The sequence below is a fragment of the Nomascus leucogenys genome, chromosome 23, assembly GCF_006542625.1.
Source record: "Nomascus leucogenys isolate Asia chromosome 23, Asia_NLE_v1, whole genome shotgun sequence".
NCBI lineage: Eukaryota > Metazoa > Chordata > Mammalia > Primates > Hylobatidae > Nomascus > Nomascus leucogenys.
In genome coordinates this window covers 22,516,322-22,531,511 of record NC_044403.1, presented here as the reverse complement: position 1 = coordinate 22,531,511, position 15,190 = coordinate 22,516,322, and the positions used below count along the sequence as shown (strand labels likewise).

Here is a 15,190-nt window from a genome sequence, read left to right as displayed (position 1 = left end):
GTGTAGAGTCTTCATTTGCTTAGTTTTTGTGCTTGTTTGTTTGCTTATGCAAACAGTGCTAAGTTGCTATCAGCTTGAAATAATGGGTTACAAGATAGTATTTGGAAGCCTCATAGCAATCGCAAATCAAAAAACATAATACAATGGATACACACAAAAATATAAAAAGCAAGAAACTATATCATATCACCAGAGAAAATAACTTTCACTAAAGAAAGATAGGAAGGAAAGAAGAGCAGACTACAACATAACCAGAAAACAGATAACAAAATGGCAGAAGTCCTTACTACCAATAACAACATTGAATGTAAATGGACTAAACTCTCCAATCAAAAGCCATAGTCTAGCTAATCAGTTGCCTATAAGAAACACAATTCGCCTATACAGACATGCAGATAGAAAATAAAGGGATGGAAAAAGACATTCCATGGCAATGGAAGCCAAAAAAAGAGGAATATCTATACTAATATTAGACAAGATAGATTTCAAGACAAAAACTATGAAGAGACAAAGAAGGTCAACATGTAAAGATAAAGGGGTCAATTCATCAAAAGGATATAACAATTGTAAATATATATGCACTCAACACTGGAGCTCCCAGGTATATAAATCAAATATGATTAGAGCAAATACTGTAATAGATGGAGATGACAACTTGTTAGCAAGTCTACTGGCTCCAGGCTGGTACTGGGAGTTGTCTGCAGAGTCCTGTGATATGAACAATTTATAGGACTCTCAGCCTTGGACACCAGTGCATGTTCCAGTTGAGGTGATGGAGGGTGCAATGGACTCCATGGGGGTCCTTAGCTTTGGTGGTTTAATGCTCTATTTTTGTGCTGGTTGGCCTCCTACCAGGAGGTGGTGCTTTCCAGAAAGCATCAGCTGTAGTAGTGTGGTGAGGGACTGACAGTGGGTGTGGCCCTAGATCTCCCAGAATTACATACCCTTTGTCTTCCACTACCAGGGTGGATAGGGAAGGACCATTAGGTGGGGGCAGGGCTAGGCATGTCTGAGCTCAGACTCTCCTTCTGTGGGTCTTGCTGTGGCTGCTGTGGGTGATGGGGATGAGATTCCCAGGTCACTGGAATTGGGTACCTAGGAGGATTATGGCTGCCTCTGCTGAGTCTTGCAGGTTGTCAGGAAAGTGGGGGAAAGCCAACAGTCACAGGTCTCACCCAGCTCCCATGCAAACTGAAGGGCTGGTCTCACTCCCACCATGCCCCTCCAAGCCAACAGCCCCGACTCTGTTTCCAGGCAGAGGGCAAGATGGGCTTGAAAACTTGCCCAAGGCTATCTGCCTCCCAGCCATGAGAGGAAAGGGCTTTAGTTCTTCCCCCGCCTGTGAAGTCTGCATGCCCAATTCACACCCTCCCCCGAGTTCTGGCCAGGTGGCTTCTTGACCAGTTCAAATTGTTACAAAGTTTAGCTAGAGATTTCTTCTGCCTGTGGAGTTTTACCCCTGCTCCTCTGGCCACCCTCCTGATGGAGTACTATGGTGCCAGGCAGGAATGGGCTGTCTGGGGACCCAGTGAGCTCCCGGGCCTTTCCGCCCTGCTTCCTCTACCCCTGCATTTCACTCAGCTCTCTAACTTGACTCAGCTCAAGGTAAAGCCAGAAACTTCTCCTGCAAACAGACCTTCAGTTCTCCAGTGGTGGTGTGTGTTCAGAAGAGGAGGGTCTCCCTTTCCTACTCCTGCAGTTGGGGCAGTCACTGTATTTGGGTGTCTCCTGGGTCCTGCAAGAGCAGTCTGCTTCTTCAGAGGATCTGTGGGTCCTCTTGGGATTACTGGTTTGTTCTTGCAGTGGATTTGTAGCTAAAATTCACAATACAAGCATCCACATGCTGGTCTGTCCAGAGCTGCAATCTAGTCCTGCCTCACATCCATCTGCCACAATCCCCTGAATCTCTGCAGTGTTTATTGTTCCATCCAAACCTACACATGTGCCTATACTTTTGTTTTGTTTTTTGGTTTTTGGTTTTCTTTGAAATGGAGTCTCGCTCCATTGCCCAGGTTGGAATACAGTGGCGCGATCTTGGGTCACTGCAACCTCTGCCTCTCAGGTTCGAGTGATTCTCCCTGCCTCAGCCTCCTGAGTAGCTGGGATTACAGACACATAATACCATGCACGGCTAATTTTTGTATTTTTAGTAGAGATGGGATTTCACCATGTTGGTTAGGATGGTCTGAAACTCCTGACCTCAAATAATCTATCCTCCTTGGCCTCCCAAAGTGCTAGGATTATAGGTGTGAGCCACCACGCCCAGTCTACATATTCTAAAAAATGAAATTGTTCCTCATTGATACATAATCCCTCAATATTAGAATTTCTCAAATTAAATTCCTGAAAATGTTAGAATTAAAAGGTATTTTCTAAAACAGAAAAGGATTTCACAGAAAAGGAAATTTGGGAAACTCCACATACAGCACTTCCTTTTACATTTGTAACAGAGTATACAGAAAGCTTATGATTTAAAAACAAACAAAAAGGTTAAAGTCGCTTAAGCCAGCATTGCCTAAAATATTTAAAAATTAAGAACTTTTTTTTGTAACAACTATGAATATTCTGCTGAACTCTGAGCAATGCTATTCTATATCTCTTTTAATGACAAATGTGTGTTCTGCTATATTGAAGCATTATAATGTTTTTAAGCATAAAAAAAGTTAAGGCTTTTATCTTAATGTTAACAAACTATACATAGCTCTATAACTGTTTTTGCATATCTGTAATCGTTTTATGATTATTTTTAGAATTGTTTCAGAAATATGTAGTTATACATGCATATCAAAAGTATGTGTACATACATACACAGATATAAAGTGTATGTATTTTTATGCTAAATTCGCATTCACTATATCCCACTATATGCTTCTGCCAGTAGTAACTGAAAGAGATTTTTCATGTTTTTGAGCTTTTTACTATCTGGATACCTTTTTGGTATTTTTATAATATATTTTACCAACAGAGGTTCCTCATTCTGTGCATCTTTACACATTTTTTTCTTTCAGTCTTTTTCTAGTATTCATTCTCCTTTATTCTTCTAGGTTTTTTTACTGAATCTAAAATGTTTCCCAGGCCCTTAGCATAATAAACTACTCTAAATGAGAAAAAAATGGCAATGTTTGCCTTAACATCTTACATGTATACCTGAATTTGGCAAGAACTGATGTCATCACAACATTGAGAATCTCATCTAAGAACATGATTTTTTTTATTAGGTAAAATGAGTATTTTTATTTTCATCCATATAATCCTAGTTTTAATACTCTTTCTGTATTCATTATCAAATGCCTAGATGTATAATTAGACTAGGGTCAGACAGCTAACTTAGCTGGATTAATTAAAAGATCTTTCCAAGGAATTTAAAACTTATCAAACTTTTACTTTATGTTTTGCGGTTTTTGTATCTTTCAGATAAAATCCTCACCTACCTTGAATTTATAAAATAATTTACATTTTTCTTAGCTTTAAATTTTGTTTAACTCCTTTTTTTGCCTAACTCATCCTTTACTTCCATTCCTGCTTCCATGGTACTGCAGGCTCAAATAAATTACTAGGATATAAGATTACCTCAAGCCTCTTTTCTGTGGAACTCATAATATCATAAGCATTTGTTACGAGATTGCCTGTAGTTGTTTAGGGGACAAATTATATTAGGGAAAGAAAGTCTTTCTTTAGTTGGTTAAATTTTCTATTATAATTGGGTACTAAATTTATTTAAAGAGTGTGTCCACAACTATTTTATAAACATATTATTTCCCTCTTAAATCTATTAGTGAGTTGATTATCATAATATATTATCATATGTTAAACCATCTTCACATTTCTGGAATCAGAATTTCTTTGGTATGTCATATTTTTTTTTCATGATGGTAGCCAGATCTAAAATTTTATAATATAGCAATAATACATAGGTATTATTTTTACAATTGGGTGTTTAGATTTTTAAATAACTTAATATTTTTCTTTTTTTTAATTTTCTTTCTTTTTTAAATTTTATTATTATTATACTTTAGGTTTTAGGGTACATGTGCACAACGTGCAGGTTTGTTGCATATGTATACATGTGCCATGTTGGTGTGCTGCACCCATTAACTCATCATTTAGCATTAGGTATATTGCCTAATGCTATCCCTCCTTCCTCCCCTCACCCCACAGCAGGCCCTGGTGTGTGATGTTTATTATAAATAAAATTTTAAATATAACCTACAACTCTTTTGGAAAAGATAATTTATGAGATAGTATAATAATACAAGCAAATTTCTTTCATTATTTTTGACATATGCAAGAGTATTTCTTCACAAGAAAATTTTGATAATCTATACTTTTAAGCAAATTGCACATTTTATTAGAATTTTTTATTTTTATCACAAAACTGTTTTCTTTTTAGAGAAGAAAATTTCTCTTCTCTCAAGATCAATTTATTTTTGTTTTATCACTTATCTGTATTATATTTTAGTTTTAACTATTCTCCACTTTTATGTTTATTGACATCTATGGTTAAGAAAGTTCAGCTTGGGAGATGATAGTAGATTGGATTTTCAGCCCCAATTATTTATTCCCTTTAATAGTATTACTCACAGCCTTTGCATGTAACTTTGCTGTGCTCTCCCACTGTGGGCAAAGTATAATTTCCATGCCCATTAATGTTGTACTTGTCTGTGAATTGCTTTAGAATATTAGCAGAATGTATATGAGCAGAGATCTTAAAAATGCATTATCAGTTTGTCTGGGCCTTCTTGTATTTTGATGATCACCATGAGAATAGCCACAGCTACACTTCAAGTACAACTGCCCCTTCTGCCTGAGACTCAGAATGAGACTGTGGATCATGACAGAATCAAATTCCAAGTCTAGGTAGGAGTTGTCTGGTATTAGTTGTCTCATATAATTAGATTTAAGGGTATTCATGACCCTGTTTCCAACAGTAAAGGAGACACTGGCAATCCCTGGCATGCGGTGACACAACAGTTAAATTATTGTCCATAGATGATCACTTACAAAATAATTTATAATCAAGTTCCTATAGAAGGCAAGACATTGAGTGAGGCTGCCGTAGAACATTTTAGTGAAAATAAGTAGAATAGGGTTCGTTGCTGACTTATAAGTGTGCTAGAAAACTTGGAGAAAGAAAAATTATGAACTTAAGGCTCTGAATTACTAGCTTAGGATTATGTAAACTAACATAACATTCCTACGACTGTCTTCAAAAAAGTCCTTATCTCCTATAGCAGAAGTACTAAAATTTCTGAAAAGCAAACTCAAATCAATTTCTGCAATAAATAAATTACCTTGAAAATTGTATTTACAACTTCACAACTTCCTGTGTTAAAGTCAGGAAATTTGCTAAAACAGAAATAGGACCTTAAAAATTGGGGTGGGCCTGTAACGGCAGATCCCAAAGAATCTGGAAGATCTTGAACCCCTAAATTCTGCTGGTGCACCGTTGCCAGGAGATGCACTCTTCCTCCCCTCGCTGAGAAGGTTAGTCTTCCTTCCCTTGCCTTAAAAACCTGTAATGACTTACCTTGAGCTGTTTGGCTTACAGAGGGATGCGGATACCCCTCTATATATATCCCCGCCTCCTCTTATGTTTAAATATATGATAACACTCAATTCCCAGCAGGCCCCAAATGACAAGGTACAAAATGTGATACAGGACAAAGTAAAATTCAGACCAAAAGACTTGTAAGATTTTGTGAATTTTATACCAACACACACCTGAGATATATGAGTAGAAATGGATCTTATGAATGGGTAGATTAGTATAGCAATATAATACATATAATGTGAATTATAATAAGTATTATGAGCTCACCAACAGATATTACCCCCAAAAAATGGCAAACAAGAGAGCAAAATAAGTGGTTTGTGTCCAGAGCAAAACAGTGGAATGTTTTTTCTACTTTAATATTGAAATAATATTTTAAAATAGTACAAAATATTTTTGAGTTTTGAAAAATAGTATATAGTATTCAACATACTCAATACTGGAGACAAATTTGTTAGAATAAAGTCACTCAAATAAATCTTATGATACATCAGCCAACTATGGCAGTTTATGGATACAATCAAACAATTCCAAAATGTTTTTATCAATAATTCTTTTAATTCTCCCATCTGTAGCATATACTCCAATTCAACTGAAATACATTAAAAGAGAATCAAGTATTGTAAGAAGCCAAGAGACAGTTTTCATCTGCTCTGAGGGTTCATTGAAAATAAGCTGACAATAGATAAATAAGAAAAAACACATACAAGTTTTTATTAATGTGCATATACACATGGGAGCCATATGCCAAGTATGAGACTCAAAGCGGGGGCCAGACAATTGACTCTTAAGTGTACTCTTAATTGGGGAGAGGAAAGTGAGGGATGTAAGAATAAATGATTTCCAGAGGAAATGAATAATCTAAAGAGCAATGGCCTAGGACAAATTTCTTCTGAGCTCTAGGGGAGGTGGAGGGAAGGTTAGGGCCAGAACTTCACTGTGAAAAAAGATTGTCTTATTATGCAGATAAAGTCACCCAGGGAATCTCTTGGAGCTGCCTTCATAAGAACAACTGAAAGGTCTGTCCAGGCATGTTGACAATTCCAAGTATCTTATCCAGTGGTTATTTGATCCAGTATCTTATCCTGGTCATTTGATGAGATTCCTAGACAAGGAGTCTTTTAAAAATTGCATTTCTTCTGGAAAGGAATTTTCTTAATCAGATAAGGAAATTCCAGAGAGAATTCCCTCTGGTGCTTCAGGAAAGAGGATCAGAGACACAGACAGAAGGGAAAATTTCAGACAGAATTTGAGGCTTCCTGTTTAGTCCAGCATGTCAAAGAGCGATATATTTTCAGTATCATTTTCTGAGCCCCAATAGTATACAGTTGTAGTTAGTTTCATGGTGCCATATCTCTTGCAGTGTGGCACATCTTATGCTTAATTGTACAGTTTTAATAGAAAAATCCTTCATACCTGTGGGCACAAATTTTATATTAACATAAAAACATTTTCATTCCTATCAAACAGTTCTGCCAATCCCAGGCAGTAACACTCGATCTGTAATTTTGATTGAAGGGCTGGATTCAACTTTGATTACACACAAGTACGAGAAAAAGTAACTTGCACTGATTTGCAATTTTCATTTTGCCCTAAAGCTTGGGTCACTTGGATCCAAATGCCAACTTTCTAAATCTCTGCTCAAAAAAGAGAGGTGGAAAACTTTCCAGTGTAATTCATGGGGGTGCTTAGGTGTAGCTTTTCTCACTTGAAAACAGAGAACCAGAGAAGGTACAGAAACCTGGAAAAATGATTGTAAGTCTTTTCTAGAACATTAGAAACCAATTAGGTCAGTTGTTAAAAATCAAAACTAGAATTTTATGTGAAATATAGAAAATTTCCTGACTTTAACACAGGAAGTTGTGAAGTTGTAAATACAATTTTCAAGATGATTCGTTTATTGCAGAAATTGATTTGAGTTTGACTCATTTTTTAACTCTTTATAAATACAACCTTAATATATTTTCTTCTTATGACTTCTTTTTTTAAGCATTATGTTGATAAAATGGATCCACTTTGTTGCATGTACATGTGGTTCATTCCTTTCAATTTCTCTATATTGTTCCATTATACAAATTTGCTATAATTATTAATCCTTCCTTAATTTATAGGTATTTGAGCTGTTTCTTTTTAGAACAATTACAAATAATACTACCATGGGCATTATTTTACATGTCATTTAATGCACTTCTCTTGGATATATAGCTAGAGTACATGCATTGAATTTGATACTCAGACTCTCTCCACAGACAATGAAAAGGTTAAATAATAATTAAACTAAATTTAATCTTTTCACCTTCACCCCTAGTCTATATACTGTTATTGGCATACATTTTATTCATTATCTCTTTTAACACAAGATATTATTGTTCTATACAGTCAATAGTCCTTTTAGTTATGCACATTTGCCATTGCCTTTATTTTCATTCCTTCTTGCATCTTCAACTTTGTATTTTCAGTAACTTTTTTCTATCTGAAAATGTATCCTTTTGAATTTCTGTTTATGAAATGTCTGCTACTCCTTTGAAACGCACTGAAAATATATTACATTGAATTCTAGCTTCCATGCTTTCTGCTGAAAATCCGTTGTCATTCAAACAGTTGATCCTTTCAACATAATCAATCTTTTTTCTCGGGCTACTTTTCAAATTTTCTGTTGGTCTTTGGTTTCCTGTAGCATTTATATGTTAATTTGTTTTCAGTTATCTTGTCTGAGGTTTGTTGGTTTCTCAAATGTATGGATTGATACATTTTATTATTTTTGGAGAGGTCTCAGCAACATTACTTCTTCCTTCCCTACATTCTCTCTTCTAATCTTCCAGAACTCCAAAAGTATGTTAAGACTTTCTGACTGTAACCTCAATGCTCTTCCCCTTTAGCCTGTATTTTTCCATCTCTTTGTCTAATTATGCTTCATTCTGTGTAGTTATCTTCCAATTCACTAATTCTTTATTCTACCATTTCTAATTGATTGTTAAATCTAATTGATTGTTAAATATTGAATTCTTAATATTAATTTTTTCAGTCATTATTTTGGTGGTAGAAACAAACTTTCACTCTATTTCTATAAGTTATTTTTATGGATAAATACAATACTAATAATACCAAATTCTTAAAGATTTTTTTAAAACTTTTAGTAAACTTGACAAGAAAATACCAATAATTCTCTTCTTTTACCCACACTTTGATCAAAGAAAACACCAATTTTTTTTTTGAGACGCAGTCTTGCTCTGTCACCCAGGCTGGAGTGCAGTGGCGCAATCTCGGCTCACTGCAAGCTCTGCCTCCCAGGTTCACACCACTCTCCTGCCTCAGCCTCCTGAGCAGCTGGGACTACAGGCACCCACCACCACGCCCGGCTAATTTTTTTGTATTTTTAGTAGAGACGGGGTTTCACCGTGTTAGCCAGGATGGTCTCGATCTCCTGACCTTGTGATCTGCCTGCCGCAGCCTCCCAAAGTGCTGGGATTACCCACTATTGATGATATTAATAGCGAAATGAGAGAACCCTACCTGATAAATGTGATAGATGTGACCTCACTCTAATTTCCTGAATGGAAGAGTTCATTTTGTCTGGAGAAAACAATTCTTCCCCATGGCCTTATGATTCTTACACCATTCTCTACATTAGGGCTTAACCTGGAAGAATATTTTCACCTACTACTTCATGAAGACTAATATAAAACCAACATACTTCCCATGATTTACTGGCTATTTTTTCCCTTTATTCCACTTTTTAAATTATGGTAAAAGTTACCTTAAACAACAGTGCTGGATTTTTTTTCTTTCATATGGACATATCCATGTCCTCTATTAAAATAATACATGATCTTCATTTCATATTTTAGTAACATCATTTGCAAGCAAAATTCTCTTAACTGCCTCATTACATTCCCAGCTACTGTGATTACATCTGGGTTATTTTATTACAGTAGTCAAAGTAGCACGACACATACACAAACATATCCAAGCATTACACTGATATATATTATGCTTTAACAAACTTAATTATACTTAACATTTTATAATTTTTTCCCTATTCTATTTATAATTTTTTTGTTCAAAAAATTACATTACACTTTTTTCTGACTGTGATTTTATATATATTTATTCATATTACTTTGTATATCATATGTGCATTTATTTATATTCCATTATAAATGTTTATCTTTTTTCTCCAAGTCTCACATACTCTATTGTTATCAGCAGGCATTATTATAGTAAAGATATTTCCTTGAATCAGACATTATGTCAGGCAACTTTGAGAAAACATGGTTAGTGAATATTTTAAGGAAAATTTCAGAATTATTTAACAACACTTAAAAGGACTCCAAAAAAGAAATTGTTAAATATAAAATTAACTTATGAGGTCTTCTATTAAGTTATTTCTTTCACAGATGCAGAAAGTTAAATTGTGTCTATGAAGTTAAAGGTTTTGCTTTTTTCAGAGAGAATTTAAGATGCCACGGTAGTCTCAAGGAGCTCTGTCTTAGCTTGTTGTTTCCCAAAATTATAATAAATGAGTGGCCTGAGGGAAAGACAACTAAAATCATCATAATAAACATCATGACCTGATAATTCTCTATCTCAAGGAAGATCCAATCTCCTATTAAAGTGGAAATAAAGTTAATAATAAAAAGGAGGAGGAAGACTATTACCATTTTCATGGCCCTTTTATGGGCCTCTGTGCTGGAGACCCTTGAGCCCAGAGAGTTGAGCTGCAAATTCTTGGTGTGTCTCACTAAGGATATAAATAAAAGGAGCAAAGAGGTCAGAGTCAGAAGAAAGGGAATGATGTATGTCAAGCTGAGAAGCCTAAGGCCTTGAAGATAGACTACTTTACTTATATCTGAGTGCAAAGTCATGTTTTTTTCACAACTCACTAATGGCATTGTACATAAAAAGGTAAATAAACGATAAGAACAAAGACCCCAGGAAAAGCACAAGAACCACTCTGTTCATTCTCCAGTTCAGCCAGGTAAAAAAGAAGTGGGAGAAATTGGCTATCTTAAGCAAGTAGAAAATGCTTAGGCAGGTGGCAAACCAGATACTTAAGTGATTAATTAATGCCCAAAGAATAGTAAACAGTTTTACTAGTTTACAGATGGTATATAGATGAGGAGACAACACCATTATAAGTGAATCAAATAGTATTAAATACAGTTGAATGATTCTGACCATACCCAAGCTGGTGAGGATGAAATCAGCTGATGAGACCTTCCAACTCTTGGCCCACTCAATGCAGTTTACCAGTCCAATGAGCCCGTTTCCCAGCATTCCTAAGACAAGTCCTCTTGTTGCCACCACCAGAAAGAAAGTATTAATTCCAACTGACATTTCTATGAAAATATTTCTGATATTGTACTTCACTGACAGCTTTATAGTCAAACAGTTGCAGATGGGCATGCATTTATGATGCTTTCTATATATGTTTTCATCACAATTTCAGAAGGCATAGTCAAAATTCAACTGTATGTTCAGAGATCTTCATGAAAAAAATAGTTTGTTCTATTTATATTGTAACTCCAGTACTAAACCAAATTGTTAAGAGATACAAAACTTCATGAATACCTTTCTTACCACTTTCAGTCAGCTACTATATAATTTCTAGAACAAACACTAATGATGTCTATTTGTCTTCAGCATCAGCCACAATTTTCCATTCATGGTAATGACTAAAGAAGTGAAGTCGGGTATGTAAACATGCAAAAATGAGAGATCATTTTTCACTAATTTGCACTTTCATGTCCCCTGAGCCATACCACTTGAATACAAATATCTTAAATTTTGAATAGAAATTGCTAGAAATAACATTTATTTCAGTAATTATTTGTCTCTCATTCAATAAGATCCTTTTACATACCAAGTATTTTGTTGATGCAATATGATTTATAGAAATAAGTTCATAAAATTATTCATAGTTCAAGAATTTCACCCAAGTCCTAAAACTATTAATAATTTGTACGCAATGTTATAGGAGCTAAACAGAATAAACAAAATATACCAGAATTAAAGATGAAGAAGATACAAATGCTTCAGTGAAGAATTGACTATAGTTCTCTGAGGTTAGGGACATTCAGTTTGAACTGGAATCCTTTTTTTTTTTTTGAGACAGAGCGAGAGTCCGTCACACAGGCTGGACTGCAGTGGCACAATCTCAGCTCACTGCAACCTCCGCCTCCCAGGTTCAAGCGATCCTTCTGCCTCAGCCTCCCGAGTAGCTGGGAATACAGGCAAGCATCACCACGCCCAGCTGATTTTTGTATTTTTAGTAGAGACGGGGTTTCACCATATTGGCCAGGCTGGTCTCAAACTCCTGACCTCATGATCCTCCTGCCTCAGCCTCCCAAAGTGCTGGGATTACAGGTGTGAGCCACCATGCCTGGCCCTGGAATTCTTTAGAATTTATGAAAAAGTAGAAGAAAAGAACTAATATTCAAGACAGGTTTAAGGGCACTTTCAAACTACAAAAGTGACATAAACAAGCTATACCATGCATCTATAGGCAGCAACTTTTTTGTTTCACATTGTATGGCTATTTTAAGCAAAATGCACTCTCCAACTTCCATGTCCTAAATTTCATGTCCTACTCTTTTTTCTAAGCATATAGACTGTATTTCCAAGCCTCTCTTACAGATGCAATGTGACTAAAAGCTGAACAATGTAATGTGAATGGAAATTATGTGTACTATTTCCAGGCCTGTCCCATAAAAATTTGCCATGCATCCTCCTCCATGCACCTTTTCTGCTCCTGGCTGCCTGGAATAAGGTGACCCCAAGGCAATCTTGGAACCTATGTGTTAAAGGTCACCAAGTGATCAGCCTAATTTAGTGAATAACTGCATAGGGAAGGTTACTCAGACATATAAGTACCATTAAAAGAACAAAATTAAATCATATTGTTCAAAATGCTTTACATTTTGGAGCTCATTTGTGATGCAGTTTTTCTACCCAGTCTCACACAGAAATTGGAACTGAAAGTGGGCGAATTTGTTTAGAGGATTTGGATAGTGAAGGAACAGATCTTGGAGACTGGCAACATGATGGCACATGTGGTGTATAGGCAAACTTTTTAAAAACATTATATGCAATAACTTAGAAAAAGGCCATGTTTAATGAGTCTCTGGCCCCAGGGGAAGTGGTTGATGAAAGTCAAAACGGTGTGCCAGGGTTGTTCTCCAAAATATTTTAGCAAGATATTATGAGAAGATGAGAAAGGAAAAGAATTGACTGGTTTGCAAATAAGAATTAAGAGCAAGAGAGAGTTCAGAAATCTAAGGTTTCAGAGGGGTATAAAATCTCACAGGTTTGGGGTATCAAACAGCAATAAGTGAGACTGAAAAAAAAATTGTTAAGAGGCCCATTTAGACTTTTCAATTAAACATAGAGACCATTGTTTCGAATGCCTTCAAGATAACTGCCACCAAAGTGAAAGAAAGAGGCCTGGGATAAGTAAGGGAAAAATGTTTGTCTATTTTCTTATTTATACAGACATGAAACATTTGTGTAAGGACAACCATTTTGGAAATTTTTATAGGGGAAGATGGAACTGACTAGAAGCAAGTAGATTAAAAACTTTATATGTTGCTGAGGATATTGCATTTGTCAAATAAATTATGAGTGATTTAATTAAATATGTGATATTAAAATGACTCTCTGGCTTCCAAACTTGCATTATTGAAAAGACTTGAAATACATACCTTCTCCAGGAAGGTACCCTCCTCATCATCCTTTTCAGATGCAGCCAAGGAGGATAATAACGAAGAACATCCAGAGGGTAAAGCCAGCATCCTCAGAAAATGATGGATAAGGGAGTTTCTCCCAGAGTCCAGACACAGGGACTAACCAGGAACTTCCCTGTAAATCCAGGGCAGGCGACTCCACATAGCCTACCAAAGAAGGTTTGTCACTGCTATGGCCAATCTACCATTGTATTCCTCCTGTTTTCTTTCTAAATGGGAGGAGTTTATTACTGCCAGTTAGCCTGCCCCTAATCATCCACTTTATACTTTGAAGTGAAGATATATCTTGTGTTTTTTGTTTTCGTTTATTCCCAGACCATGAGGGACTACATTTGGACGTGGTAAACAGAACTGTCTATCACTCAGAAGCCCTGAACTTCAAGCTGATATAACATAAGACTTTAATGCATCCCCAGGAAAGGAGCATAAGTGTGTTCTACATGTGGGAAGAAGGGTACATATGGTGATTTAAAAATAGGCATGAAGTCTGTGGCAGATACTGTGTTGCTGACCAAAATCCTTGTTCTCCTCTTCCTGAGCACACATGAGACTACATTTCCCAGGATCCCATGCAGTTGGGTGTGACCCAGTGTCTGAGTTCTTGCCACTGGAGTTTGAGAAGTGATGTGTGAAAACTCTATGTCCCCAACAAATACAGCCTCACCCCAAACACAGACATAAATACACATGCACACTTGTAATGAAGAATACCCCCTGGGCAACCATGGAAAAATGTGTTAATATTTGCCAAGACTTCTTTAGCCTGAGTCAATCAATAATTGCAGAGAGAAGGGATACATGGAGCACTATTCAGCTGTAAAAAGAAATGAGAAAGATTGCTGTATAGTACTATGGAGTGATAACTAATTATTAAATTATTTTAAAAGGAAAAATGCAGAACAATGTGTGTAGTATGTTCTGTATTGTCTAAGAATGGTATTGTCAAAAGCTGACTTTAAAAAATGGTTACGTATAGTGTTCACTTCAGCAGCACATACACTAAAATTGGAACAATTACAGAGAATATTAGCATGGCCCCTTCCATATCTTAAATTTTTAAAAGCAATTAAAAAAGGAAAAAAAAAATGGTTACCTATAGGAAAGGAAACACAGGATGTGACAGGAAAGAAGCTAGGCTTCTCTGATTACATTTTGTTTTGAAGTTTTACCCCTGGTACCATGAACATTTATTAAATAATCATTAAAAATTAAAATAAAGGAATATTAATCCTGAAAAATAAAAAAAAAACAAATGAACCTGTCTGATGGATGATTTAACTAAAAGAGGAATTGTTTCAAATGATCCTACAACATAGTTTTTTTTATCTCCAGAAGGATATATGCTAAGATAAATCTGAAAGTGTTTTAATAATTAAGCTGTTAGAATAATCTAATCTAAGTACTGTTAGTTTGAAACTATTATATGCGCAGATGCACACAATTAATTATGTGAATGTTGTGTGGTTACAGGCCAAGATTTTCAGCATGAGAAAAAAAGAAGTAAGAATATAAAATCTGAATTGGAAATATCAACGTGAACTTATTTTTAAAATCTATTCTGGTAGTTTAAGCACAAAAGACATTTATTAAAGTGTATCAGAGAATCATTACAAAGCCTGCAGAAGCAGATTCAAAGCTAAGCATCTAGATACAACGTGTGTATCAGATTTTTTACTCTACCATATACCATCCCCAAGTTTCTAAGCTCTCACCTTTGCCACAGGGACATAAAAAAGAAGCTGGAAATAACATTTCCCAGACCCCATGGTCAATTAAATTCCCCCTTAAAAAAAGACACTTTGAGGTAAAGCTATTATTTCTTGTGCAGCAATCTAGACTGGCACTTAGGTATCTACAGACTACAAGCATAAGGGTGGGATAGCTACAAATATACTCC

At 35.7% G+C, this 15,190-nt stretch overlaps 1 protein-coding gene across 1 annotated transcript; it reads right to left on the bottom strand.

Moving 5' to 3' along the window:
* Nucleotides 1-9,007: 9,007 nt before the first annotated feature.
* Nucleotides 9,008-11,649, bottom strand: LOC115832934 (taste receptor type 2 member 42-like). Its single transcript, XM_030804943.1, is given in 2 exon segments — nt 9,008-10,426; nt 10,428-11,649. Coding segments are annotated over 2 exon segments (987 nt in total). The 5' UTR covers nt 10,958-11,649; the 3' UTR covers nt 9,008-9,969.
* Nucleotides 11,650-15,190: the final 3,541 nt, after the last annotated feature.